We start from the raw sequence: 14529 nt of genomic DNA on the forward strand, positions 1-14529 counted from the left end.
TATTTATATATATATATATATATAGATATATATCTATATATATATATATATATATATATATATATATATATATCAGTGCTAACAAAGATACTATTGGTACCAGGGAATGAGTGTCCGGAGAGCTGTGATGTACTGGTGGTTGGTGGAGGAGCTATTGGGTCTTCCATCGCCTACCACCTGAAGGAGAGAGCACGAGGAGACCTCAGTGTGGTGGTCATTGAGCGGGATACTACCGTGAGTCCTCACTTTTGATTCCTTGCCAAAAACTGTCTTCAGATATCTTAATAAGACTGTCGTTAGTGGTTTAGCAAGACACTGGCAGAACTGTGGCCAATGTCTTGTTGCTATGATACTAGTGAATGAATTTGTGTTGACGTTACTTGATACCTGAGAATCTTCAAATACATTTACAACTAAATTTGCCACTTGTAATGAATTAATCCTGCACAGACTTTGATGATGATGCCTCTAGCATTCCTAACAGCCCTTTCTACCTCAACCTCTTGCTATCTAATACCCCTGCACCCTTCCCTGCCCTGCGGCGCTGTATAACCCTTGTAGGTTTAGCGCTTTTATAATAATAAATGAATTAATCTTGATTTTCTTAGTGTTCATGACATATTCAAATGTCACCACACAATTCCTTGCACTGACCATCATCTTTGAGCGGAGTACCTTCTCTTGTCGGTTACCTTCCTCACTGTTCACAATACTCACGGCATTCTACACAAGATTACTAATGTACAAGATATATTACTAAACCTCACCCTTGTACACAATCTTCAACATTACATACCCGGCGCTTAATTTGATATTATAAACCATACCACGGGTGGGGTTTGAACCCGCGATATGGTGTATTTGCAGTCGTGGCATTACGATTTCCTGAGTCACGTTGATATAACCCTTATGCGAATGTAGTTTAAAGCTGTAACAGTTAGTGTCTTACGTTTAAAACTTCTAAGGCAATGTGGTTACTAAGGCTACAATTCACCTAAGGACTATACTAACATCAGTTACATTTTAATATCTAGAACAGATTGAAAGTAAGTCCTTATTTTATATAAACAACTGTTTGTGTATATATTCTTTGCCATTTAATTTGTTGTGGGTTTAGCGTTTCCCTTGAATATAATATCAACATATACTCCACTAGGGCCATTAAGGTCGCAATTTATGTGTACACCGACACCAAGAATACTGGAATATTAAAATAATATGGATCAAACAACCTGTAACGCATGTAGATACACCTCTTGATATATATTATATACCCTTTGACACAGAAACCCATATATATATATATATATATATATATATATATATATATATATATATATATATATATATATATATATATATATATATATATATATATATATATATATATATATATATAAATAAATATATATATATATATATATATATATATATATATATATATATATATATATATATATATATATATATATATATATATATATATGCAATAAGATCACAGTAAACAGGTGATTTCAGAATATGCAAAACAACCACTGTGAAAGAATAGAGAAATTCCAAGCGCTTTCGTGACTACTCACATTATCAAGGAACTTTGAAAGTAAAGCATCAAAGGAAGGTATATAATGGGTCTAGCCAACACCTCACTATCAAATCCCACAACAGTTAAACACCTGACGCGCGACTCATAAGAAAGGGAACACTGCAGCAGGCCCGCCGGCCCAATTAGACAGGTCCTTCACACAACCCACCAACAAACTTTTCTACCCAAGAAATAAGAAATTTTAAAAATGATTATTTGTCCAGTGTATTATTAAATTCTTCCCAAATTCTATTAATTATAAATGTATCTAATTTATATAAGCCAAAGGAAATATTCATATTATTGTCAAAATTGCTTTTTATGAAACAAGATTCAATTATATTCCTGTCGACCATAGACTTGCTTGATACTACTTTCTCAACTTTTTGAAAATCAATTGGATGGTTAAAATCTCTTACATGAATAAATAGAGCATTTGAATCTTGTCCAGTTCTAATGCTATATTTATGCTGTTTTAATCTTAGTTCGAGATTTTTACCAGTTTGACCGTAATAAACTTTATCGCAATTTTTACAAGGAATCTTATAGACACATCCATCAGCATTTTGGGGGGAATTCTTTATCAAAAGTTTTTTTTACTGTATCAAGATTTTTTAATACAACTTTAATATTAAAAGTCTTAAGAAGAGAAGGCATATCAACCAAGTTTTCATGGTAAGGGAGAACCAACATATTTTTAGTTGAATAAGACTGGTTGTCCCTTTTTGGATTGTAAAAAGTATTTCTAGCAACTTTAAAAGATTTATCAATTACTTTTCTTGGGTATTTCTTAGGCCAAAACCTAGAGCAGCAGTTGTATTTTTCTCTAAAATTTCATCTGATAAGTTAATTACAAAATTGTTATTAGCATGGAAACACAGTATGTTGGATCATTGCTATAATAAACTCAGAAGAATTTGTAATGAACTCAAAAACAAACTACAAAGAAAATTAGACACTTTAATTGAAAATAGTGATTGGACAAAGCATGCTAATAACAATTTTGTAATTACTTATCAGATGAAATTTTAGACAAAAATACAACTGCTGCTCTAGGTTTTGGCCTAAGTTTTGCAACTTCAAAAAAACTTAATAATGTTGAAATTGCAAAAGTCTTTTGTAACTTTGAAAAAATTTCTGATTTATCCCCTGATGAAATTAATATTAGTAAAGGAATGGTATATAGCTCTATTTTAAAACCAAACATTCCCAATTGCCCTCAAAGATTCTTTAAGTCTTATGATACACTTAATAACAATAAAAATTTGCGCCTTACTAAAGCAGACAAAATAAATGCAATAGTAATTATGAAAGAAAATGATTACCAAGAAAAAATGAATAACCTCTTAGATGATACTGAAACCTATTCTAAACTTAGAAAAAATCCCCTAGAAACCGTTAACAGCAATTTCAATAAAACAATAAAACTTCTACTGAAAGGCAAAGATGAATTAGTCAAACAATTTACTTCCACTAATCCATCTTTACCTTACATGTATGGACTAATAAAAACACAAACCAGGGAATCCAGTCAGACCAATTATTAGCTCCATAGGGTCAGTTTCATATAAATTATCCAAATGGCTTGTTGATATTTTGAGCCCTATTGTTGGCAAAATTTCTAACTTTAATGTTAAAAACAACATAGATTTAGTTGATAAATTAAGCTCCTTGACTGACTTAAATTATTTTAACATGGTTAGTTTTGATGTTACTTCCTTGTTTACGAAAGTTCCTGTTGATGATTTATTAAGTTTCTTATCTGAAGAACTCTTTGACTATGATTTACCATTGCCAGTTCCTACTATCATTAAACTTATTAAACTTTGCATTGATTTAGATTTTGCCACCGACGTGGCTAGTTTATTGTGCACCCCATATCCATCCTGTGGACGGTAGCGCGAGAGCATATGGATACACAAAAGGCCTAGGAACTAGGCCCCAAAGGGTTAACAGGAATACATATGGATTTATATCTACATATCTATAGTTCACTTATCTGTTACAAGCAAATTTAGGAAATTTGCTTAGTATATCTGGTATCTTATTTTCATTAATAAGATATCTTGACATGTCACATAGGTTATTATACTGTCTGTCTCTGTATTCCTCAATAAGTGGACAATTAAGCGCATAGTGTTCAAGAGAGTGACCATATACCTGATCACATAATTTACATTTAGTTTGATCATCATCTGTGTGTCTCCCAAACTGCCAGAAGTACTTGTAACCAAGCCTAAGCCTGGCCACTACAACATCAGTCAGTCTGTTCACATTGCACGTTGCTCCATAAACATACTTATCTACGTTCATGTTATCATAGTGGGTTATAGATCTACTCAGACGTCTAACTGCATTCCTATAACAATCATTTTCATTATTTACTTCTCTCCTAATATTATTCCTAATGCTAGACACAGTTATACCAGAGTTATATTCTACATTCTCCTTCTGGGTACTCTTCTTGGCTAACATATCAACTTTATCATGAAGGAGTAATCCAATGTGTGATGGGATCCATAGCAATTGTACATTGCTATACCATTGCTATACCTGGCTTCTCCAATGAGCATGTTGTTGGAGTCATTATATGAGTCAAGAGCCTTCAATGATGACATAGAATCAGTAATGATGATAGAGTCAAGCTCAGTGTCATAGGTTAGCTTTAGCGCCATTAGGATTGCAAACAATTCAGTTTGCAGTGTAGACGCCCAGTTGTTAATTCTTATGCCTAACTCAACAAATTTATTATCGTTTTTAACAAGGGAGGTGGCAACAAGAGCAGATGCAGCCCTGCCAGAAGACTCCTGTTTAGATCCATCAGTGTATATAACTTGTGATAACTTATTACTACCAGCTAGGTGAGAAATTTCTTCTTGAGCAGTTGCTCTAACAAGAGATTTAAGGAAGGGATTACTAGCAACGAGCTTCTTGGGAGGGACTTGCAGGTATGTGATATTAAGTGAACATATCTTCCACGGAGGGGTGAAATGCTCTTGTTGCCTACAGTGATACAGTTCATGCAGGTTATAAAACTTGATGTAATTGCACGTTTTCACAATCCATTTAGATCTGTGTGTATTTACCTCTAGATACTTGGTAAAATTCATTGTGACAGTGTCTGGTTCGTTTCTCAACATTCTAATACCGAGTACAGTGTTAATCTCAATAATCCTATCACTGATACTAGAAATACCAAGCTCCTTCCTCATGTTAAGAACTTTTGTAGATCTGGGACAGCCAAGAATAATCCTGAGAGCTTCATTTTGCGTTAACTCCAAGGGTCGGAGAGAACTTTCTCTAGCTAATGTCAACATGGGAGCAGCATAATCAATTAAGGACCTAACATAGGCTATGTACATCATTCTCACGATTCTCACATTAGCACCCTAGTTGGGGTTGTAACCAGCAACAGCTTTGAGAGCATTTAGCCTAGCTTTGCATTTCTTGTTTAGTTGTGGTATAGTGGATTTGTTAAAGGGTACATCTACACCAAGATATCTGTAAGTTTTAACATAGCTAATGATTTCACCCTGCAAATAGATGGGTGGGGGATGTCGTTTGCTTGTTAATATATTTGTTTTAGAGGAAGATATTATGAGGCCTAGTCGATTACAAATTGCTTGAACTTCATTAAGAATGGTACTCATCTTCTTATGCCCTGTTGTGTGGATCATGATGTCATCAGCATAGCTTATAGCTATATGTTTAGGTGAGGCAGGTAGAGCATTTAGGAGAGCATTAATCAGAATATTAAATAGCATGGGACTAAGAACTCCTCCCTGCAGTGTACCTAAAGACATTTCTTTAGAATCACTTCTGAAGCCTTGGTAAAGGACAGAGGATACTCTATTTGACAGGTATCCTATTATCCAGCAGAGTAAGCTACCACCAATATTCATTTTGGCTAGTTCATGTAGTATAACGGTTCTGTTCGCAATATCAAATGCAGATTTTAGATCAAGAAAAGTGGTAAAACTAGTAGAGGTGTGTGCAGTGAGAAAGGTGGAAATACAGTTCTGCACACTTTTACCTTTCATGAACCCATAGAGGTAGGGGGAAAGTTGGTGTCTGATTCTGTAGTACAGTCTGTTAAGTATCATTCTTTCAAAAGTTTTACAAAGACAACTAGTTAAGGAGATCGGCCTAAATGTATCAGGCTGTTGGGGCTTAGGGATAGGCACAATGCGACTATTGGTCCTGGAAGTAGGAAGAACGCCCTCAATGTAACTGAGATTATACAGTGCGAACAAAGGGCTATCAGGCATGTGCCTTAGAGTTCTGAGAATATCATAGGTTATACCATCCTCTCCAGGAACAGTTGATCGACCTTTAGTTAATGCATTATCTAATTCATACTCGGTAAAGAGGCAATCACTCTCATCAATATTTTGGCTCATAAAATTAATCAGTTTCAACATTTCTTCAGAAGTACTCTCTAATTTTTTTCTAATATGAGATGGAAGGTTTTCATGCCTGGATGTTTTGGACCAGTCATTTATGAGGTCATTTGCTTTTTCAAGCAACATTGCCAGTCTTTTTCCTGGTTATTTTATTTATACCTTTCCAAGCCAAACTTAAAGGGGTGGACCTATTTAAACCACTAACAAACTGTTCCCATTCCTCTTGCCTAAGTTCTTGCTTTCTATTCCTTGCATTTGTCAGTGCAGCTTGGAACGTTCTGAGCAGGTCTGGGGTTCTACATTCACGGTATGCTTTACCAATCCTCCTAGCTGCATGTGTTAGATTGCGTAGCTGTGGATCATTATAGCATTTACATTGGTTTTTATTGTTATTTATAGTGGAGGGTCTTTGTTTCCTATTCCTGCCCACTTGATCTGTGAGAACACTCTCAATAGTGGTAATTAAATCATCATTAAATTTTTGTGTGCCAATGGGCTCGTAATTTTTATACCATTGATTCAAGTGGTTAATAAAGTTGTCTCTGTGTTCTGGTTTGAGAATAAGTTTCCTCCTTCTGTATTTAGCTCCTTGATTGCTGGAGATGCGATCAAGATTGACAGTTGTTAGTCTTGGGAAGTGATCAGATAGAAAATCATCAACTATGACAGAGTCATGCATCGTATATGATGTATTAAATCCAAGACACAGATCTAGTATGCCACCATATATGTGAGTAGGCTCAGTAGTTTACCTGGAGTTTACCTGGAGAGAGTTCCGGGGGTCAACGCCCCCGCGGCCCGGTCTGTGACCAGGCCTCCTGGTGGATCAGAGCCTGATCAACCAGGCTGTTGCTGCTGGCTGCACGCAAACCAACGTACGAGCCACAGCCCGGCTGATCAGGAACCGACTTTAGGTGCTTGTCCAGTGCCAGCTTGAAGACTGCCAGGGGTCTGTTGGTAATCCCCCTTATGTATGCTGGGAGGCAGTTGAACAGTCTCGGGCCTCTGACACTTATTGTATGTTCTCTTAACGTGCTAGTGACACCCCTGCTTTTCATTGGGGGGATGTTGCATCGTCTGCCAAGTCTTTTGCTTTCGTAGTGAGTGATTTTCGTGTGCAAGTTCGGTACTAGTCCCTCTAGGATTTTCCAGGTGTATATAATCATGTATCTCTCCCGCCTGCGTTCCAGGGAATACAGTTTTAGGAACCTCAAGCGCTCCCAGTAATTGAGGTGTTTTATTTCCGTTATGCGCGCCGTGAAGGTTCTCTGTACATTTTCTAGGTCAGCAATTTCACCTGCCTTGAAAGGTGCTGTTAGTGTGCAGCAATATTCCCGCCTAGATAGGACAAGTGACCTGAAGAGTGTCATCATGGGCTTGGCCTCCCTAGTTTTGAAGGTTCTCATTATCCATCCTGTCATTTTTCTAGCAGATGCGATTGATACAATGTTATGGTCCTTGAAGGTGAGATCCTTCGACATGATCACTCCCAGGTCTTTGACGTTGGTGTTTCGCTCTATTTTGTGGCCAGAATTTGTTTTGTACTCTGATGAAGATTTAATTTCCTCGTGTTTACCATATCTGAGTAATTGAAATTTCTCATCGATGAACTTCATATTGTTTTCTGCAGCCCACTGAAAGATTCGGTTGATGTCCGCCTGGAGCCTTGCAGTGTCTGCATTGGAAGACACTGTCATGCAGTACCCACAATTCGAACATTATCATGCTCATTTAGCAATTTCACTAGTTTAGTTCCATTGGTGTTTGTTATAGACCCACCAATATTCTTATGTCTGGCATTAAAATCTCCAAGAATGATGGTAGGTTCACTATTGATGCGATCTGGCAAAGCATCAGGTCGAAGCTGGTTCGCTGGGGCATAGAGATTAAAAATGTTTATGGAAAAATCGCCTGCATATACTTTGACACCATGATACTGCATGTTAACTCGACTCTGCAAGGAAAGGAGTGAATGTGGCAAGTTCTTTCTGACATACATCACACAACAGTTGGTTGACCTTAGGTTATAAGCTGCATATCCAGGCAAGTTTGGTGGAGGTGCTCCATCTTTCAATCTACATTCCTGAAAACAGATGACATCAATATTCTTGGTTGCACTAATATGATGTAAGTCAGGCAACCGCTTCCTGATGGAAGCAATGTTCCATGAAAAGATTTGTAATGTATCCATTGTAGTGAGTTATTACAATCTCTTGCTCATAAGATGGTAAAACTATTATGCTTTGACTACAGTGTGCAGGCACTTAAGAGCAAATAGCATAGTTTGTACGTCTTTATCTTCAGGACCTTTTTTTTTAAGCATTTTTCGGCATCTTGACAGCCAGTTAAAAGGCAAGTTTTGAAGGCAAGAGTCATGGGCTTCTTTCTTACAAATTGCTGGAAACTGAACGGGGATTGCTGCACTTTTAACATCTTCACCATGCTCAAGAGCATCATCCTGATTACATATATTTATTAAACTTGTCAGGATCTGTTCAAGATGCTCAATTTTTTTCTGGAAATTTGTTATAATATGAGGAATAGCTTAGCCCATTCTATAAACTTTACTGTTGAGTTTGAAGAAAATAACTCATTGCCTTTTCTAGATATTTTAATTATTAAGGATAATAATGAATTCAAATTTAAAATTTACAGAAAACCTACAAATAACTGTTCCTATGTCCACTATTATTCTTCGCATCAAGATAGAGTTAAACTGTCTGTTTTCTCATCAATGTTTTTGAGAGCTTTACGAATTTGTAGTCCAGAGTTCATAGATGAGGAAATATCCAAAATTTATGAAATAGGTAATGATTTGAAATACCCAAGAAATGTAATTGATAAATCTTTTAAAGTTGCTAGAAATACTTTTTACAATCTAAAAAGGGACAACCAGCCTTATTCAACTAAAAATATGTTGGTTCTCCCTTACCATGAAAACTTGGTTGATGTGCCTTCTCTTCTTAAGACTTTTAATATTAAAGTTGTATTCAAAAATCTTGATACAGTAAAAAAACGTTTGATAAAGAATTCCCCCCAAAATGCTGAGGGATGTGTCTATAAAATTCCTTGTAAAATTTGCGATAAAGTTTATTACGGTCAAACTGGTAAAAATCTCGAACTAAGATTAAAACAGCATAAATATAGCATTAGAACTGGACAAGATTCCAATGCTCTATTTATTCATGTAAGAGATTTTAACCATCCAATTGATTTTCAAAAAGTTGAGAAAGTAGTATCAAGCAAGTCCATGGTCGACAGGAATATAATTGAATCTTGTTTCATAAAAAGCAGTTTTGACAATAATATGAATATTTCCTTTGGTTTATATAAATTAGATCCATTTATAATTAAGAGAATTTGGGAAGAATTTAATAATACACTGGACAAATAATAATTTTTAAAATTTCTTATTTCTTGGGTAGAATAGTTTGTTGGTGGGTTGTGTGAAGGACCTGTCTAATTGGGCCTACGGGCCTGCTGCAGTGTTCCCTTTCTTATGAGTCGCTGTCCTGGGAGACAGTAATGGTGAAGCTGGAGGTGCTGTCCTGGGAGACAGTAATGGTGAAGCTGGAGGTGCTGTCCTGGGAGACAGTAATGGTGAAGCTGGAGGTGCTGTCCTGGGAGACAGAAATGGTGAAGCTGGAGGTGCTGTCCTGGGAGACAGTAATGGTGAAGCTGGAGATGCTGTCCTGGGAGACAGTAATGGTGAAGTTGGAGATGCTATCCTGGGAGACAGTAATGGTGAAGCTGGAGGTGCTGTCCTGGGAGACAGTAATGATGAAGCTGGAGATTTTGTCCAGGTAGTCGGGAATTATACGCAGGAAGGAATGCATATAAATGACCTCATAGGGGACAGGAGCCGTAGTGGGGAAACAAGTGTAGTCAAAGATAAGATAAAACCAATATTGCAAACAAGAAATACAAAAGGAAATAGCAAACAAGAGGACTCCACTAGCAATAGTGAGGATATATTACCAAAAACAACTGGTGGGAGCTCCATTGTTGGTGCTAGGGAAGAGAGAAATAAGACAGGTAAACATGCACCAACAGGAATACAGTCACAGAAACCCAAGGCAAACGGAAACCAAGCCTGTGCACATACTATGCACTTGGTATCTGCAGACATGGGAAATCTGGAAAAACAGATGGGACGTGCAACTATGACCACCCAAGAAAATGCCGTGCCCATATGACAAGAGGAAAATGCAAACTCCCTTCCTGTAAGCTTTTTCACCCTGAAATGTGTACCTCTTCACTACAGGAAAGACTGTGCTATAACTTAAATTGCCAGGCACACCATCTAAAGGGGACAAAAAGATACAAAACATCCAGGCCATGGGAAAACCTGGGTAGCCACAGCCACTCAAGAGGGAGAGGTTTTTTAGTGCCAGGAAGGAAAAAAAAATGGCAGAAATTGTACACCAAATCCAGTCATTCCTGGAGTGGAACCACAGTCGATGGCCTCCACTCCAAACCAACAGATACAGATACTAATGCCGGAAAAAAATCCCCCCCCAGTACCAACAATACCACCAGTCCGATGACATTCTTCTTTGCAAATATACAGGGTCTAAAGCCAGCAACAAACAACAAAATACCTTTCATCCGTGGACTGCTTGCAGAAGCAAAGGCAATGTTCGCTGCTTTCACTGAGACCCACATAAAGGATCACTTAGACAACGAAATATGGATCCCAGGTTACAACCTATACAGATGTGACAGAGTGAACAGGCAAAAGGGGGGGGGGGCTGGCCTGTACATTGCAGAGTCACTTGTTTGCACAGAACTGCTTAATGCCTCAAATGATGTAGTGGAAGTTTTAGCAGTAAAGGTCGAGAACCAAAACCTAGTCATTGTGGTAGTCTACAAGCCTCCGGATGCAACATCCCAGCAATTCCAGGAACAGTTGTTAAAAATCTGTCTGAAAATCTTCCAGCTCCTGCACCCAACATCTTGCTCCTAGGGGATTTCAACTTAAGGCACCTAAAATGGAGGAATATAGCAAATAATATTGTTGCAGTAATAACACCAGGAGGCAGCTCTGATGAAAACTCACACTCACACGAGCTTTTAAATCTCTGCACAAAATTCAATTTAAACCAGCAAATAATAGAGCCTACTAGACTGGAGAATACACTAGACCTCATCTTCACTAACAATGATGATCTGATAAGAAATATCACCATATCAAAAACAATATACTCAGATCACAACATAATTGAGGTTCAGACATGTATGCGCAGAGCCCCAGACCGACAAAATGAGATTAGTCACGAGGGAGCATTCACCAAATTCAACTTCAATAACAAAAACATAAAGTGGGACCAAGTAAACCAAGTCCTAACCGATATAAGCTGGGAAGATATACTAAGCAACACAGACCCCAACTTATGCCTAGAACAGATTAACTTGGTGGCACTCGATGTATGCACAAGGCTTATTCCTCTAAGAAAAAGGAGGAGTAGATGTAAAATAGAAAGAGACAGGCGCTCCCTTTACAGGCGACGGAAAAGAATAACAGAGCAGCTAAAAGAGGTCAATATATCTGAAATGCGTAGGGAGACACTGGTCAGAGAAATAGCAAGCATCGAACTTAAGCTAAAGGAATCTTATAGGAGTCAGGAATCGCGGGAAGAACTAAAAGCCATAAATGAAATCGAAAGAAACCCAAAGTATTTCTTCTCCTATGCCAAATCAAAGTCGAGAACAACGTCCAGTATTGGGCCCTTACTTAAACAAGATGGGTCCTACACAGATGACAGCAAGGAAATGAGTGAGCTACTCAAGTCCCAATATGACTCAGTTTTTAGCAAGCCGCTAACCAGACTGAGAGTCGAAGATCAAAATTAATTTTTTATGAGAGAGCCACAGAATTTGGTTAACACAAGCCTATCTGATGTTATCCTGACGCCAAATGACTTCGAACAGGCGATAAATGACATGCCCATGCACTCTGACCCAGGGCCAGACTCATGGAACTCCGTGTTCATCAAGAACTGCAAGAAGCCCCTATCACGAGCCTTTTCCATCCTATGGAGAGGGAGAATGGACACGGGGGTCGTCCCACAGTTACTAAAAACAACAGACATAGCCCCACTTCACAAAGGGGGCAGTAAAGCAACAGCAAAGAACTACAGACCGATAGCACTAACATCCCATATCATAAAAATCTTTGAAAGAGTCCTAAGAAGCAAGATCACCACCCATCTAGAAACCCATCAGTTACACAACCCAGGGCAACATGGGTTTAGAACAGGTCGCTCCTGTCTGTCTCAACTATTGGATCACTACGACAAGGTCCTAGATGCACTAGAAGACAAAAAGAATGCAGATGTAATATATACAGACTTTGCAAAAGCCTTCGACAAGTGTGACCATGGCGTAATAGCGCACAAAATGCGTGCTAAATGAATAACGGGAAAAGTCGGTCGATGGATCTATAATTTCCTCACTAACAGAACACAGAGAGTAGTAGTCAACAGAGTAAAGTCCGAGGCAGCTACGGTGAAAAGCTCTGTTCCACAAGGCACAGTACTCGCTCCCATCTTGTTCCTCATCCTCATATCTGACATAGACAAGGATGTCAGCCACAGCACCGTGTCTTCCTTTGCAGATGACACCCGAATCTGCATGACAGTGTCTTCCATTGCAGACACTGCAAGGCTCCAGGCGGACATCAACCAAATCTTTCAGTGGGCTGCAGAAAACAATATGAAGTTCAACGATGAGAAATTTCAATTACTCAGATATGGTAAACACGAGGAAATTAAATCTTCATCAGAGTACAAAACAAATTCTGGCCACAAAATAGAGCGAAACACCAACGTCAAAGACCTGGGAGTGATCATGTCGGAGGATCTCACCTTCAAGGACCATAACATTGTATCAATCGCATCTGCTAGAAAAATGACAGGATGGATAATGAGAACCTTCAAAACTAGGGATGCCAAGCCCATGATGACACTCTTCAGGTCACTTGTTCTATCTAGGCTGGAATATTGCTGCACACTAACAGCACCTTTCAAGGCAGGTGAAATTGCTGACCTAGAAAATGTACAGAGAACCTTCATGGCGTGCATAACGGAGATAAAACACCTCAATTACTGGGAGCGCTTGAGGTTCCTGAACCTGTATTCCCTGGAACGCAGGTGGGAGAGATACATGATTATATACACCTGGAAAATCCTAGAGGGACTAGTACCGAACTTGCACACGAAAATCACTCACTACGAAAGCAAAAGACTTGGCAGACGATGCAACATCCCCCCAATGAAAAGCAGGGGGTGTCACTAGCACGTTAAGAGACCATACAATAAGTGTAAGGGCCCCGAGACTGTTCAACTGCCTCCCAGGATACATAAGGGGGATTACCAACAGACCCCTGGCAGTCTTCAAGCTGGCACTGGACAAGCACCTAAAGTCGGTTCCTGATCAGCCGGGCTGTGGCTCGTACGTTGGTTTGCGTGAAGCCAGCAGTAACAGCCTGGTTGATCAGACTCTGATCCACCAGGAGGCCTGGTCACAGACCGGGCCGCGGGGCCGTTGACCCCCGGAACTCTCTCCAGGTAAACTCCAGGTAAACTCCAGTCGCGCGTCAGGTGTTTAACTGTTGTGGGATCTGATAGTGAGGTGTTGGCTAGACCCCTTATATACCTTCCTTTGATGCTTTACTTTCATAGTTCCTTGATAATGTGAGTAGTCACGAAAGCGCTTGGAATTTCTCTATTCATTCACAGTGGTTGTTTTGCATATATATATATATATATATATATATATATATATATATATATATATATATATATATATATATATATATATATATATATATATATATATATATGTCGTGCCGAATATGTAAAACTGGTCAATTAGCAAGAACTCACTTAAAATTAAGTCATTTCTAAAATTTTCTCTTATACGTTTAAAGATATATTTTTTTCATTAATGTTAATGTAAAAACTTTTAATTTTGCACCAAAAGAATCTTAGAAAACTTACCTAAACTTATTACAACAAGAACAATTTATTTTAGCCTAACCCAACTATATATATTTTAGATTTGTTTACAATAATTTAATACTAAACAAACACAGTGAAGTATATTTTTTTCGTTAGGTTCAGAATAATTTTGGCGAAATTATTGCATACACAAATTTTCGCTTGTCCTATATGGCAAGATGAGCGTTGCTATTTAAGCCAAGATGGCAAGTTCTGCCTATTCGGCACGACATATATATATATATATATATATATATATATATATATATATATATATATATATATATATATATATATATATATATATATATATATATATATATATATATATATGCAAAACAACCACTGTGAATGAATAGAGAAATTCCAAGCGCTTTCGTGACTACTCACATTATCACGAGTTCCTTGACAATGTGAGTAGTCACGAAAGCGCTTGGAAATTCACTTCTCTTTCACAGTGGTTGTTTTGCATATTTTAAAATCACCTGTTTACTGTGATCTTATTGGATATATATATATATATATATATATATATATATATATA

At 37.8% G+C, this 14529-nt stretch overlaps 1 protein-coding gene across 2 annotated transcripts in view; it reads left to right on the plus strand.

Annotated features, from left to right (window-relative positions):
- The window catches only part of LOC128696045 (FAD-dependent oxidoreductase domain-containing protein 1), a 33453-nt gene that overhangs the window by 5154 nt on the left and 13770 nt on the right, over nucleotides 1-14529 (plus strand). For both annotated transcript variants that reach the window (XR_008408092.2, XM_053787038.2), the window contains exon 2: nucleotides 104-234. Coding sequence is in view for 1 of the 2 variants with exons in the window: in XM_053787038.2 (XP_053643013.1) it covers nucleotides 104-234 (131 nt within the window). In the remaining variant the exon portion in view is untranslated. The remainder of the gene's footprint in view (nucleotides 1-103; nucleotides 235-14529) is intronic.

The sequence above is a fragment of the Cherax quadricarinatus genome, chromosome 48, assembly GCF_038502225.1.
Source record: "Cherax quadricarinatus isolate ZL_2023a chromosome 48, ASM3850222v1, whole genome shotgun sequence".
NCBI lineage: Eukaryota > Metazoa > Arthropoda > Malacostraca > Decapoda > Parastacidae > Cherax > Cherax quadricarinatus.